General features: G+C 41.8%; 1 protein-coding gene across 1 annotated transcript in view; it reads left to right on the top strand.

Moving 5' to 3' along the window:
- BMP7 (bone morphogenetic protein 7) overlaps window positions 1-14,193 on the top strand; it is a 342,006-nt gene that overhangs the window by 272,228 nt on the left and 55,585 nt on the right. Inside the window, exon 3 of the mRNA XM_085619280.1 lies at window positions 13,519-13,667. Coding sequence (XP_085475406.1) covers window positions 13,519-13,667 — 149 coding nt within the window. The remainder of the gene's footprint in view (window positions 1-13,518; window positions 13,668-14,193) is intronic.

Below are 14,193 nucleotides of genomic sequence, written 5' to 3'. Positions count from 1 at the left end.
CTTTGAAGATGTTCACAGTGTGGATTGTAGGGCACAGCTATGTCTTCTGGAGTGAAAAGTATGCAGAGAAAACAGATATGGTGAGAGACCTTGCTTTGCCAAATGTAGACATTAAATGGATTGGTCAGAGAGGGTTAAAGTGGCACCAATTAATGCCATTGGTGAAATCCTTCATGCACATCCAACACCCTGACCTCATAATAGTGCACTGTGGTGGTAATGACCTAGGCACTTTGACTGGGGTAGGTCTGGAAATGCTTATGAAGGAGACCTTTGCACAACTGTTTTCACTTTTCCCTAAAACTGCCTTTGTGTTTTCTAACATATGCCAAAGGCAAAAATGGAACTGGTCCAATCATTTCTGTCCGCAGATTGACAAAGCAAGAAAGCACGTCAACAAATCTGTTTCTGCTTTCCTCCGTGACTATGGTATGGGTTCCATTTACCACAACAACTTGCGTTATGACATGCAAGACATTTATAGAGGAGCTCGTGTACACTTCAATGATGAAGGGAACAGAGTCTTCCTCTTGAACCTTAGACTCTGCATCGGTACTTACTTGTAGGTACCACAAAAAAATCACTTCATAAACACAACGGCTCTTTTTAGAGCCCCCTAATATCTAAACACTTAAATCTGATTTTCATTTCTTTTTTTATTTTATTTTTTTACCGTACGCGTACCCCGTGATTTTTTTTAAAATCAATAAATGTTTTCTTTGTACTTTAATGTCTTTCTTTGACCCCCTTACAAATGTTAGGGGGTCTGTAACTCTCCTCCTTGCCCCCTTTTCTTGTTATCACTCTTTTTTTTCTGAGTGAAACACACGAAATGGCGGCCGCCGCTTCCTGGTTTCGACCGATTCGAATGTTTACTAAGATCTAAGAGCCAATCAGAATCGCGCTCGCGCACGCCACCGTACGCGTACGGTAAGCGTACCGTAAGCGCACCGTAAGCTGGCTCAGATATATATATTGATTTAAAGGCTATTTTCTCAGAATCTACTGAACAGATTTACATCAAACCTACAAAAGGCACTTCCTTGACCTGAGGACTACCTCTCTGCCAAATTTCTAGTAATTCTGTTCAGCCGTTCGGGCTGTAGCCCTGTCTAAAGGTCCTATGGAAAAATGCATGGGAAAAACGCGTTTTGGGACCCCCCTTTTATCTCAGCCCCCGCTTGACGAATCCCCCCGAGACTTTCAGGGAAGTAGCGGAGCGTAGCGCCCCACCTATTTTGAAAAATTCGCGAGGATTCGTCGACCGGCGCCAAAGTTATTCAAAATAGAATCTTGCGGATTTCCTATGGAAACGTGGTCCTAACTATAACTACCTACTGGCAACCGCCAGTAGGTAATATATATATATATATATATATATATATATGTGTGTGTATATATGTGTATGTATATATGTATTTACGCCTATATATGTGTGTATATATATATATTCACAGTAAAAACCATAGGTTTCAGGGGTGTTATAGTTAGCTGGACTTTTCACTTGTACAAAACCATTGAAATTCCCCTGTTATAGTTAGTTCAGCTAACTATAACTCGCGCGCCCGCAATGCACTGCTGATGACGTCACATATTACATCACTCATGACATGGTCAGTGACATCACTCATGACATCACTGATGACATCACTGATGACATCTCAAATGACATCACTGATGACATCACTGATGACATCATCCAGTGAATGTGTGTTTTTCTGAAAATTAAATATGTTTTATATATGTATATCTCAAGGTCGATGGAAGAATAAATGGGTATATAAGTGTCTAAATGGATGATTTGTTTTTGAAAAATTGATTGTGTAACTGACTGATTAAGTGTATCTTAGTGAATACATGGCTTAGTGAGTAATGTTTAAATATGTAAATATCTGTATCAGTCTCTCACTTTGTGTATAAGTGGCTGCATGGGTTGGTGAGTAGCTTCATGAGTCTCTATATAGGTTATTAGTTGTTTTTTTGAGTATCAGTATGAGTGTCTGAGTGTCTGTATCATTCGGTGGGGGGTACTACGTAGTGCATAGATGCATGAATGAGTGACTCACTGTTTGTTTGTGTTGAAGACAGCATGTGTGCAGGACTGTATGGGTGGATGAGTAGGTGTATGGGTGTGTTAGTGAGTGAATGACTGTCTCAATAGTGTCTTTATGAGTAACTACATATGTTTTAAACTAGTATATGTGACTATTGGTGTATATAAGTGAGTATATGTGAGAGTGAGAGATTGAAAGAGTTCCTGTATGAATAAGTATGTGTTTCTATAAGTGATTGTTTAAAAGACTAAGTATGTGTAAGTTTCCGTAGAAGTAAGTGTGGTGGTGTGTGTATAACTGTATATGCAAGTAAATGTATGTTTGATTCTTTATTAGCATGAGTGACTGTGTGTGAGTAACTCTATGGATTAGTGGCATTGTGTAACAGGATGTATAGGTGTATGAGTACATATGATGAGTGAGTACATGTATGAGTGACTGTATAGGACTGTTGGTGAATGAGTGGATGTGTATGTGGATCTTAGAATTACTGAAGAGGTTGTTGTAACTGGTATTGGTATGTCCATTGTTTTGAAAATGTTAGTCTCTATTTTTGAATGTGTGTATCAAAGGTTATATTGGGGTGAGAGGAGGTCTGCCACTCTATCACAAGGATGATGTCATCTGTGATGTCATTTGAGATGTCATCAGTGATGTCATGAGTGATGTCACTGACCATGTTATGAGTGATGTAATATGTGACGTCATCAGCAGTGCATTGCGGGCGCGCGAGTTATAGTTAGCTGAACTAACTATAACGGGGGAATTTCATTGGTTTTTTACGAGTGAAATGTCCAGCTAACTATAACATGTGTGAAACCTTTGGTTTTTTCATTGAATATATATATATATATACACACACAACGACCTCTTAAAACAGGCCACAGGGTGTTTTTGCACACGTTAACTCAGGCCCCGTCCCCTCCCTTCACCACTGTGTAAACAAGCCCTGTGTCCGTTTTTAGTTGGGAGATTAAGTTCATTTGAATCCTGAGGGTCCCTAGGGTCCAACTAGCCCACTAGGTACCTCCAGTAAGTGCCACAGAGCTGCGTTGCAGAGAGGTGTAAAAAGTGGCACGGCCTGGACCACCTCTCTGCAATGCAGCTCAGTGGCGCTTACTGGAAGCACTTGGTGGGCTAGTTAGCCCCCAGGGGCCCTCAGTATTGAAGGGAAATTGTATCCCCAATTTAAAACGTGCCATAGTGCGTGTTTGCACACGTCACCTCAGGCCCCGTCCCCTCCCTTCACCACTATGTAAACGCGCCCTGTGGCTGTTCTAAGTTGAGAGATTAAGTTCCCTTGAATCCTAAGGGTCCCTAGGGTCAAACTAGACCTTTAGGTACCTCCAGTAAGCGCCACAGAGCTGCGTTGCAGAGAGGTGTAAAAAGGGGCTTGGCCTCAGAACACCTGTCTGCAGCGCAGCTCCCTGGCGCATACTGGAGATGCCTGTTGGGGTAGTTGGCCCTCAGGGACCCTCAGTATTGAAGAGGAATTAATTCCCCAACTTACAATTCGCCAGGGGGCGCGTTTGCAGAGTGCTGCAAGGAGGGGGCGTGGCCTCCGGCACGATGCCAGTCTTTTATTTATTTTAATTTTTTAAGAAGGGGGGCTGTGTGGTTCCCCTTCTTATTCTAATTTATTGGCCCTGATGACCCCATCCCCCAGGGCCTGTCTCCGAATTATATTTTTTTGACCCCAATCCCCAGGGCCGGCCACTGTTTTTTATTATTTAAAAAAAATATATATTTATAGACACACCTAGGACATGCTGGACAAACCGTACGTACCTATCACCATGACGATTTGCGTGATATTCATTAAAAGGCGACTATGCATACAATGAATCCACGTGGAATGTATTTACACCACTAGTGAAGCTCTGACATGTCTGATGCCCTACCGTGCCTAATCCCGGTAGACACCCTTGTCGTTTATTTATACAAACATGGGTAGCTATTGACGGGCACATTTAATACACATGCACACCAAGCCATTCAAAGGGGATTCGACAAAAATTCGACAAACTATGCAAGAAACCCCCCTCACGATTAATAAAACACACATCCACTGCCGGATGTGTAATACTTTTTATTTTACTCTCTGGAAAGGGGACGAATATTACTTGAGAGTCGCAGCGCGCTCCTGGCAGAGCCTAATGCTGTGTTACACCCACCATTGCCTGCTGAGTGCGACACACCTCTGTGTTGTATTCCACTAGCTAGTACATATGCTATGACACTCTCTAGCCCATGTGCACTGTAACACCACCCCGTGAATATGTCATGCCACACTTGTCTTCGCACGGGTTATATTGCCCCTTCTAAATTGCCTTCCTCGATGCCTATGTTATAACGCACAGTGCTATGCCATACATATTACAATCTGGGATCTATGTCTTGGTCACAGTGCATATGCAACGTTACACTCCCCAGCACATATTTTATATTACAACTTTAGAGACTAGTTAGGTTACACAACACTGCCCTGTGCATATTACACTCCAAGGCGCATATCGCATAGCACGCGCTAGTGCCTGTGCTATCTCGCGCTCTCCAATGAATCTGTAATTGCGCACAATGTATTGCATATTATATTTCACGCCCGGTTCATCTTATATCACATATATTATATATGGTGCATAGTTTATACCATACACTACATCTAGTTTTCATTTTCAATCGTGCTACTATGTTCTATATAACACTGTGTTCACCTACCCTTTTCACGGGCATTACATTTTGCGATAGGGGGTGGAGGTTCAGGGGGTGTTTCTTCCAAGTGAGCCCGAAGTCACAGTCACAAACGTCCTCTTCTTCCTGAATAAAAGTGAGATTATGCTGCATACTTGTTCATATTTTAAGTAGTTCGCACAGACACACGTTTTAAAAACAAAAAAGTTCCTAATACCCGCCTTCTCTGAACAGTTAGCTTGCTGCCCCATCCCCCTCCTCCCTATCCTCTGTTGTGTGAATCCATGGACTAGCCTCCTCCCTCCTGCCATGCATGGTCTGATGTGCTGCCACTGCCCTCAATTTAGTATGATGTACCAGTCCACTCCTCCTGCCCTCCATTGCCCAATTCTATGCCCCATCATTGACCTCCTGCTTAAACTCTGTGCTTAGCTTGCTGCCCCTATTCTCCTTCCCCCTGCTCCATCCTTTTTGCCTATCATGTTCCATTGGCTTGCCACTCCCCTAGAGTGTTCTGTTGAGGTGCCACTCCCCTCCCACCTGCCTAGCATTGTCAGATGACTGTAACCTGTCCCTGCCACCTCCACCCTGCCTGTCCACATGCCATGCCCCTATCCTCTTCCTCCTGTCCTACATGCTCCATTGTACTGCCACACTCTTCTGCCCTCCCTGGTCTGTTGTGCTGCAACTGCTCCTCCTGCCTGCCCCGTGCGGTCTGTTGTGAGGCCCCTTCCCCTGAACTTTCTTGTCTGTGCACAGGTCCTGACCCTCCCTTCTATCCTCCATCGTCCTTTGTGCATGCCCCTGCACCCTCCTTCTTGCCCATCATAGCCATTGTGCTGCCACTAACCCTCCCACTTGCCATGCATGGTCTTCTGTGCTGCCATGGCCCCTCCCACCTTCCCTGTGTGGTCAGTTAGCTGCCCCTGACCCCCTCCCACCTTCCCTCCATGGTCTGTGTGTATGCCATCACAGTCTCAGTGTTGCTCTTCATGGTGTGTCTTGGTTCTAGTGCCCATCCTGCCTGACCTCCATGGCTATCTTGCTGCTTCTGCCCTGCCCCCTTGCCCCCAGCCCTCTGTTTACATGTGCAGACCCCTACTCCCTCCCTCCCTGGCTTGTCTGTTCCATTGTAATGCCCCAGATCCGTCCCTCCTGCCCTTTATGGTCTGTTATACTGCAGCTTTCTCTCGTGTCTGTCCATTATGGTCAGCTAGCTACCATTGCCTCTTGCCCCTCTGTTCTCTGTTGTCCATGGTCCTGTCCCCTCCCTCTTGCTTTCTATGTAAATTGTAAAATGTAAATGTAAATTGATACTTGTATAGCGCACTACTCACCCGCAAGGGTCTCAAGGCGTTTGTACGAATACCGCTGTGGAACCCATCCTGGCTTTCCCTGTGAGGCGTCCACTCCTGGGCACCCCCGAGGTGGAGGCCAGGCATCCTTAGCGTTGTGGGGGCCGTTGTGGAGATTAAGCAAGCTATTGCCCAGAGTTGCAGAGTGGGACTCCATGATTGGAATGGCACCGAGGCGAGAATTATCAGGTCCGTGGAATTTTTGAGCCCAAGACCCGCCGAGGCGGGGAATTGAACCCTGGTCCCGGGCTAGACATCTGCATCAGGGTCTGCCGCTCTAATCATTGAGCCACACTTCTCCACCTCTATGGATTGTTGTGCTGCACTCCCGTCCCGCATGCCCTGTGTGGTGTATTGTGTTGCTGCAAACCCTGATGCCTGCCCTGCAGGGTCAGTTTGGTGCACCTCTCCATGTCCCTCCTGTCCTCTGTTATCCAAGTCCATGTCCCTACCCCATTTCCTTCCATGATCCAATGTACCATACTTGCGAACATCTTGAACTTGGTAAGAGGGAGATTTTGAAAAAAAACTGGGGTATTGATTTTCCCCTTTGAGTTACATTGAAAAAGAGGAGATTGTAGACAGGAGACAGATCAAATAAAGCCCATTTGAGCTTAAAAACATTGGACGTTTCCTGGCTGAATCGGGTCTGTTGGCATGTATGGTTGTACTACCATTGCCTCTTCCTTCTGCCCACAATGGTCTATTACATTGCCACAGCCTCTCTTGCAAGTCCTGTAGTGTTGGTTTGTTGCCCCTGCCCCCCTTTCCACTGCCCTCCATAGTCTGTTGTGCTGCCAAGGCCCTTCCTGCCTGCTCAGTGTGGTTAAATTGTTGCCTTTGCACCCTCCTACCTCCCTTCAATTTTCAGAGTCCGTGCCCCTGGCCTCTGCCTCTCAACAGTATCCTAATGAACAAGTAGATTGCTAACATTCTATATTTATTACAAAAGCGTGGAACGCCTGACGTCCTCTTGATGTAATCAAAACTGTAATACCTAGAGCATTTCCTTTAGAAATTACATATATGAGAGGGTCTTATTGGCATCAAAATTATGGTTAGTGCTCTAAAAGACTAAAATAAGGACATATTTTCTGAGTTTTCAAATAGCGACAAAGCACTTTTAAATTATTTGTTACCTTTATGTTTTTTTATCCAGTTGACCACTTGATTAAATGTTGCACTTAGGGGCGAGGATGTGGTGTTACTTCCAGAACTGCAGACTTTGCAACTGGGGAACCAGGTTGGAGTTTCTGCTTCAGCTCGACATTCTGTGATTCTGGTCAAATCACTTAGTCTCCCCATGCCTACAACCAAAATGAATTTGTTCTTGTGTGATGTAACCAATGCTCATGTAAAGCACTCCAATACCTGACAAGTCTGCACTATATAACACTGCAAAAACACAAAATAATAAGTGTTTTGCACACTTCTGTCATTGGGCTATATTTGGGCTACATCTGGGTGATTTTGAGCTACATTTGGGCTCTTTTGTCTCCGGTGGCCATCTTGGGAGATTTATTTGTTATGAAGTTTCCTAATTTCCTCATGTACTGCAGTCTCCTCAGTAGGAAATGCTTTCAGTTTTTTACTTTGATTCCATCATGAAGGTATTCAGATATGTCACAAATTTGCCATAAATTCTGAATGTTAGCACTCTAGTTGCTAATTAGATCACTGTAGTAAAACTACTGTTCTCCATGGAAGTCTGCTCCTGGTATTAAAAGGGCATGTTTCAGTCTGCATGTCAGAATTTTCTAATGAAAAAGAAGAGGATTTGAGAAGTCACTCAAAATGTGCCCTCATTCTCTTTCTTCAGCATTAATCATAATTTCTATGGCAAAACGAACCCCCTCATTGTGTTCCTTTTTAAATTAAATGTTTTAAGTGTTACCAGTTTATTCCAATCAAGATGGCTTCAGGTGTGCCATACTTTTGTCATAATGAAGACAGTAAGCGCTCTAGTTGTTTTTAAGAACACTCTGCGACATTCTGTCATTGGGCTATACTTGGGCTACATCTGGGTGATTTTGGGCTACATTTGGGCTCTTTTGTCTCCGGTGGCCATCTTGGGAGATTTATTTGTTATGAAGTTTCCTAATTTCCTCATTTACTGCAGTCTCCTCAGTAGGAAATACTTTCAGTTTTTGACTTTGATTCCATCAAGAAGGCATTCGGATGTATCACACATTTGCCATAAATTCAGAATGTTAGCACTCTTTTTGCTCATTAGATCACTGTAGTAAAGCTACTGCTCACCAGGGAAAACTGCTGCTGGTATTGAAAGTGCATGTTTCAGTCTGCATGTCAGAATTTTTTAATGAAATAGAAGAGGATTTGAGAAGTCACTCAAAATGTGCCCTAATTTTTCTTTCTGCAGCACTAATCATACTTTTTATGGAAAAATGAACCCCCTCATTTTGTTCCTGTTTAAATTAAATGTTTTAAGAGTTACCACTTTAATCCAAGCAAGATGGCTTCAGGTGTGCCATATGTTTATCATAAGTAGGACTGTTAGCGCTCTAGTTGTTCTTTGGAACACTCTGGGAAGCTGCAGTAGAACACAAAGGAATCAACTGACAGTCTCTGCCCTTGTTGGATGTACATGTTTTACTGGGAATGTCAGACTTCATTCTCACATGACTGAGAAAGATAATGTGAATTTACAGAAAATAAGCTCTCAGTTTAGCTTATAGATCACCTTCCAAACCTCTGTGGGAAAAGCATGAGAAAATATTTTTCTCTCAATCATGATATCCCAGCAGAAGGCTTTTTCAAATGGTGAAATCACCTTAGAACATACCACAATTCCTAAAATGAGTATGGTACCATCAACAAATGATTTATAATGTAACTAAAGTCTTAAAACCTTCTATTAACTGCAATGCTTTTTAATGAGGTGCTATCATGTATATTGGTCCCAAGATGGCTGCCAACACTTCTTGGATGAAGTGCTGACAGCCAATCAGATCTCAGGATGAGATGTGTGGTTAGGCTCCGCCCACATATATATATGATTTTACTTTTGATTTTCTCAGGAACTACTGAACAGATTGACACCAGACCTGCAAAAGGCACTTCCCTGACCTGAGGACCTCCTCTCTGCCAAATTTCAAGTAATTCTGTTCAGCCGTTCGGGCTGTACCTTGGACTAAAGGTCCCTATGGAAAATTGCATGGGGGAAACGCGTTTTGGGACCCCCCTTTTTTCTCAGCCCCCGCTTGACGAATCCCCCCAAGACTTTTAGGATTTCCTATGGAAACACGGTCCTAACTATAACTATTTACTGGCGACCGCCAGTAGATTTTTTATATATATATATATATATATATATATATATATATATATATATATATATATATATATATATATATATATATATATATATATATATATATATATATAATGCTGTTAAGATGTATTTATTGCCAACACACTGAACGGATGCGTTTTGGCACAATCACCTTTCACAAGGTCAGTGTGACTGAGGTTTTAGCAGCATTTAAATAAACTCACCATTCATTGGTTCATACTGATTATAAACATTAAAGACGGACAACAGTAGACCTCACCAAAGTCTATTTCATGGCAGCCATCTTACACTTCTAAGAGATATTCTAAAACAAAGAAATGCTATAAAAAAGAAGAAAAGGGGACTCCAAATGGCCGATTGCCACCTCCATATTATCACAGGTGTCTCATATGTCAACCTCTGTGTACCCATAGCTCTTCTTAAGTCCCCACAGGGTCTTGGTTTGTAACTCCACTATGTATCTCGATTCAAGAATCCTTAATCTTTTCTTTCTGTCACCCCCCCCCCCCCCATCCTTCTGAACCTGGTCCAAACGGAAGAGTTTCAGAATGTCTCGATGCTGTAGTTCTCAGTCTTAAAATGACGAGCTACTGGATCGGTCTGATCCCTGTTGGTGATGGCCCGCATGTGTGGCAATCACCCATTTGGTTTTCCCCTTCTTCTTGTTGTAGTTTTTTTTTTTGTAAAATTGTTATTAGGAGTGTTCATCATTTGAACAGGTTCCACAGACTATGAGAAAATAGGATAGCAGTCCAAGCCATAGATTCAAATTGTGAGCAACCCAGCGGGAGAATTAAGGGATAGGATGTAACTTAATGGCAAGAGCGGTCACCCTCGAAGCTGAGAGCCGGGTTCGAGTCTTTACATTCAACATCCTGTGATTATGGGCAAATCACATAATCTCCCAGTGCCTAACAAAAAAATAAAAAGATGTGCCCGTCTGTAACGAAACTGGTGCTCATGGAAAGCGCTCTGATACCCGATACCTTGGGTTTGAGTTCATGCTATATAAAACTCCATTAAAAAAAAAAATATATGAGGCATTGAAGTGGTCTACCCACTGGGAAATGAATAGGGACCTGTCCTGACTGCTTGGCATTGAGCTTCACTACGTGGGTGACATTGATAGGCCCATGCATAAGGAATGTGTACAGTGCTATCTTGCAGTGTTTTCCCATTCAAGGCGTGATCAATTGAAAATATTTAAATGTAATGTTGGAGATAATAATTCAGGGTCGCATAAGCATTAAATTATGCAGAAGGCTACCAGGGGGATGAGAGTGAGAGGCCTATATGGAAGAAATGCATACAGTTGTATTTTGCAGTATTTGTCTAGTCAGGGCGTGGGTCATTGGGGAATATTGCAATTAAATTTGTAACACGCAAGCTCAGAGTCACACAAGTTTGAATAATCATCGTTGGTATGCCATGAATTAAATGCATAGCATGATTTGACCCAGGAATGATGGTAAAATGTTTCGCAATGTTAATTTCCAGACATTAAAGTGTAAGATGGCCGCCATGAAATTGACTTTGAGGTCTACTCCCGTCAGTTTTTAATGTTTATAATCCGTATGAACCAATGAATTGGGAGTTTACTTAAATGCTTCTAATAGCTCGGTCGCACTGACATTGAAAAAGGCCCGATTGTGCTGAAATGCATCTGTCCATTGCTCTTGGTGTGTTGGCAATAAATACATCTTAACTGCTCCCGTGAGTGCACTACGAATTCTTCAACCAGGATTGGGTTGTATATTGAGAATTTAAGCACTTGGGTCCACCCCACCACTATTGTCAATGCTGGTTATATTTTTGATTGACTACTGGAACATTGCCGCAAGAACAATGAACATAGCACCAAGACAAGGATGTGAAGGTCAATATTCCACAGGGTGGCTGGACATTATAGATCAGGGAGCTGGAATTATATTTAGGGACGGCAACACCAGGATAATAAACTTAAAAAAAAATAATATATATATATTTACAGTAGCCGGTTTGTTGGAGAGGGAGTAATATTAGACTCATTTGCATGGCCCACTGTTAATGGTAAGGAAGAAAAGATATTGGAGTAGCAAATCCATCTTCCCCTGTGAAATGCTATCACATGTTCCATCCTGTGGCCATTGTAGGGCACACTAAGATGTAAATATTCGAGCGATGCACTAGGGGACATTTAGAACACCTTCAGCGGGATCACATGTTGTCACTGTAATTCATGACCCCACTATTCTGGAGGTAACTCGTTTGTGTGATCACTGCATGGTCCGGTTCATTTGGGGGTAGATGCTGCATATTGTTCTTGTGTTTCTATTTTTACTGCAGAGTGGCACCACACCTTAGACCAATTGAGGCTGTTGCGAAGAAAGAATTTGATGCATTATGAAAGACCTACTCTACTATTTATGACAGTTGTTAATTGCAGGTTGTTTGCACTTTTAATGAACGGGAGTATCCCTTGAATCGCATTTATGCTCATAAGACACACATAAGGAGATTACAGTTGACTTTTTGTATTTAAGTACATTTGTTGGAATGCAGACAACAGAGTATTGTGCTGAGTTCCACTTGCTAACCAGAACATAATTTAATAACGGCACATCCAGCGCAGCATGTTCTGTTCCAATTATGGGTCAATGCTATTTTGACAAATATTTTCTTAAATGTTAATGCGTGAATATCCATGACTGCAATATTGACTAAATTATTATCAGCTTGAATCCTATTGCTAGTTTTAACCACATTTAATTGCTGAAAGTGTACTTGATTAAATGTGACTTCTGCAGATTGCCTGTGTTAAGTGGAAACCCACTGCAAGTTTAAATGATTTCTTCCACCTGCTCCTCCACCCAAAGATCAATCCTGTAGTGTCCACCCTCTCTAAACCCTTCTCTTGCCCTGCTTAACGTCTGGGCTGCCGAGCCTAATGCCCATTGACCTCACCTCCTTCCGACCCTTCAAAGCTTCCCCATGCATTATTATTTTAACTTTGGCCTATAATTGTCACTTCAATGCGCTTGATTCCCATATCTCTAATATCTTCTTCCAATTTTTACAACAGGATTTTTAACTCCTTTACAAGACCCAATGTTGGATGATGTCTTACTCTATTTGGTTCATTTCTTGCAAAACTGAAATAAAGGCTTTATCAGCATGCTCTCATATAGTGTACTATACTTTTTTCTCTACTTTTACTTTTTACGGCTCTACAATTTAATGTAATTTTAGATTGTGTTTTTCTTTCTGCTTCATAAGTTAACTTGCTGTTCCATGCCATTTCTATCCAATACCGCTTGTTTTTTTTTTTACTAGCTCATGAACACTGGAATACGTTCTCTCACTGTCTGTTCCTACTGCCCAGACCTTACACTGATCTCATTTATAAAGATCATCTTCTTCAAACTCATCATTTTAGTTTAGTGAGGTGTCCCATAGTTCGCATTTTTTGCATTAGGCACTGACTTTTTATCGATAACTGTAGTATGCTTTGCACGAAGTTTTTGCCATTTATGTTTATATTGAGAACCCCTTCTCACGGCAAGCTTAATGTATACCAGCCAAGTAAATCATATTTTACCATTCTTCAATATCCCTCTGCTACCTTTACCTTCTCTGCCATCCCCAGGGCCTTTATTTTAAGATCCTGTAAAGAGGTAGTTACCTTCAGTAAAATCTTCTTTTACAGATCTAGGCTAGAATCCAACATGTTTGTTAAAGTGGAACCTTCTGAAATGAGCTAGGATTCAGTTTTGTAGAAGTCATGATAAAGCAGTTAAAATTCCAATGTGGGTTGCACCCTTGTCGTGTATCAAAGCTAATGCCGGAAACATTTGAGCTTTGGTTTGGTCCTTCAAAAACCAGCACCACACGTTATAAAGGCTGTATAAGAAGAATCAGTGCCACCTAACAGTAGAATCCCCCTTGATAACATGGAGGCAGGCAGAGTTTTCACAGAAAACCTCTTGTTGCTAACCCTAGAGTATTTTGCAATTCGTTGAATGAAGTTTCAATAGTGTTGTTGATGAATATCTTTACCAATTTACTTCTGTAATGTATGTATTATAATACTTCAAGTGGTAAAAAAAATCTTAAACTTTCTTTTCAGGGATTCAGACTTGTTCCCATTGGACAGTAGAGTCATTTGGGCTGCCGAAGAGGGATGGCTTGTGTTCGACATAACAGTAACAAGTAATCACTGGGTAATGAACCCACGGTACAACCTCGGCCTACAGCTTTCTGTCGAGAGTGTTGATGGTAAGTTTCAATAAGGCTATCAATGTCAAAGAAATTATGGCTTCTTAAAATTTCCCACAGTTATTGGCCCAGTAATTAATTTCTGTCTCAACTGAATGTACTTTTGTGGTTGATCTTTTCAATATCATCATGGTTACACTTCTGTATATTGATGCTCAGCTGAGAAATTAGTTGATGCTTAAGACTTGCATTCTCAATTTATTAGTTCTTGGTTTTTTTATTTTTATTTAGAAGGGAGCAGGGTAATATGTTCACTGTTAAATCATAAATTCTGCAAATCAATCTTTCACTATTTTTTTTTTATTTTCCCATTTGATCCTCGCATTTATTTTTTTATCTGCTGGTTCACACTTTTATATTTCTGTCCTATCCTTTTCTCTAAATATCTATTTTTTTTCTTCTTCTTTTCTGTCTTTCTCCCCTAGATTCTCCCTATCTGATTCCAGATTCTTGGGACACCAGGCTTGATCTTTTTTCCCCGGTCATCCTCCTACCTCTCATCATCTCTCTTTAAGGACACGGAATG

Source organism: Triturus cristatus, chromosome 7 (assembly GCF_964204655.1).
Source record: "Triturus cristatus chromosome 7, aTriCri1.1, whole genome shotgun sequence".
Taxonomy (NCBI): Eukaryota; Metazoa; Chordata; class Amphibia; order Caudata; family Salamandridae; genus Triturus; species Triturus cristatus.
Note: the sequence above shows the minus strand (reverse complement) of the source record. Positions and strands in the feature narration are given on the sequence as shown.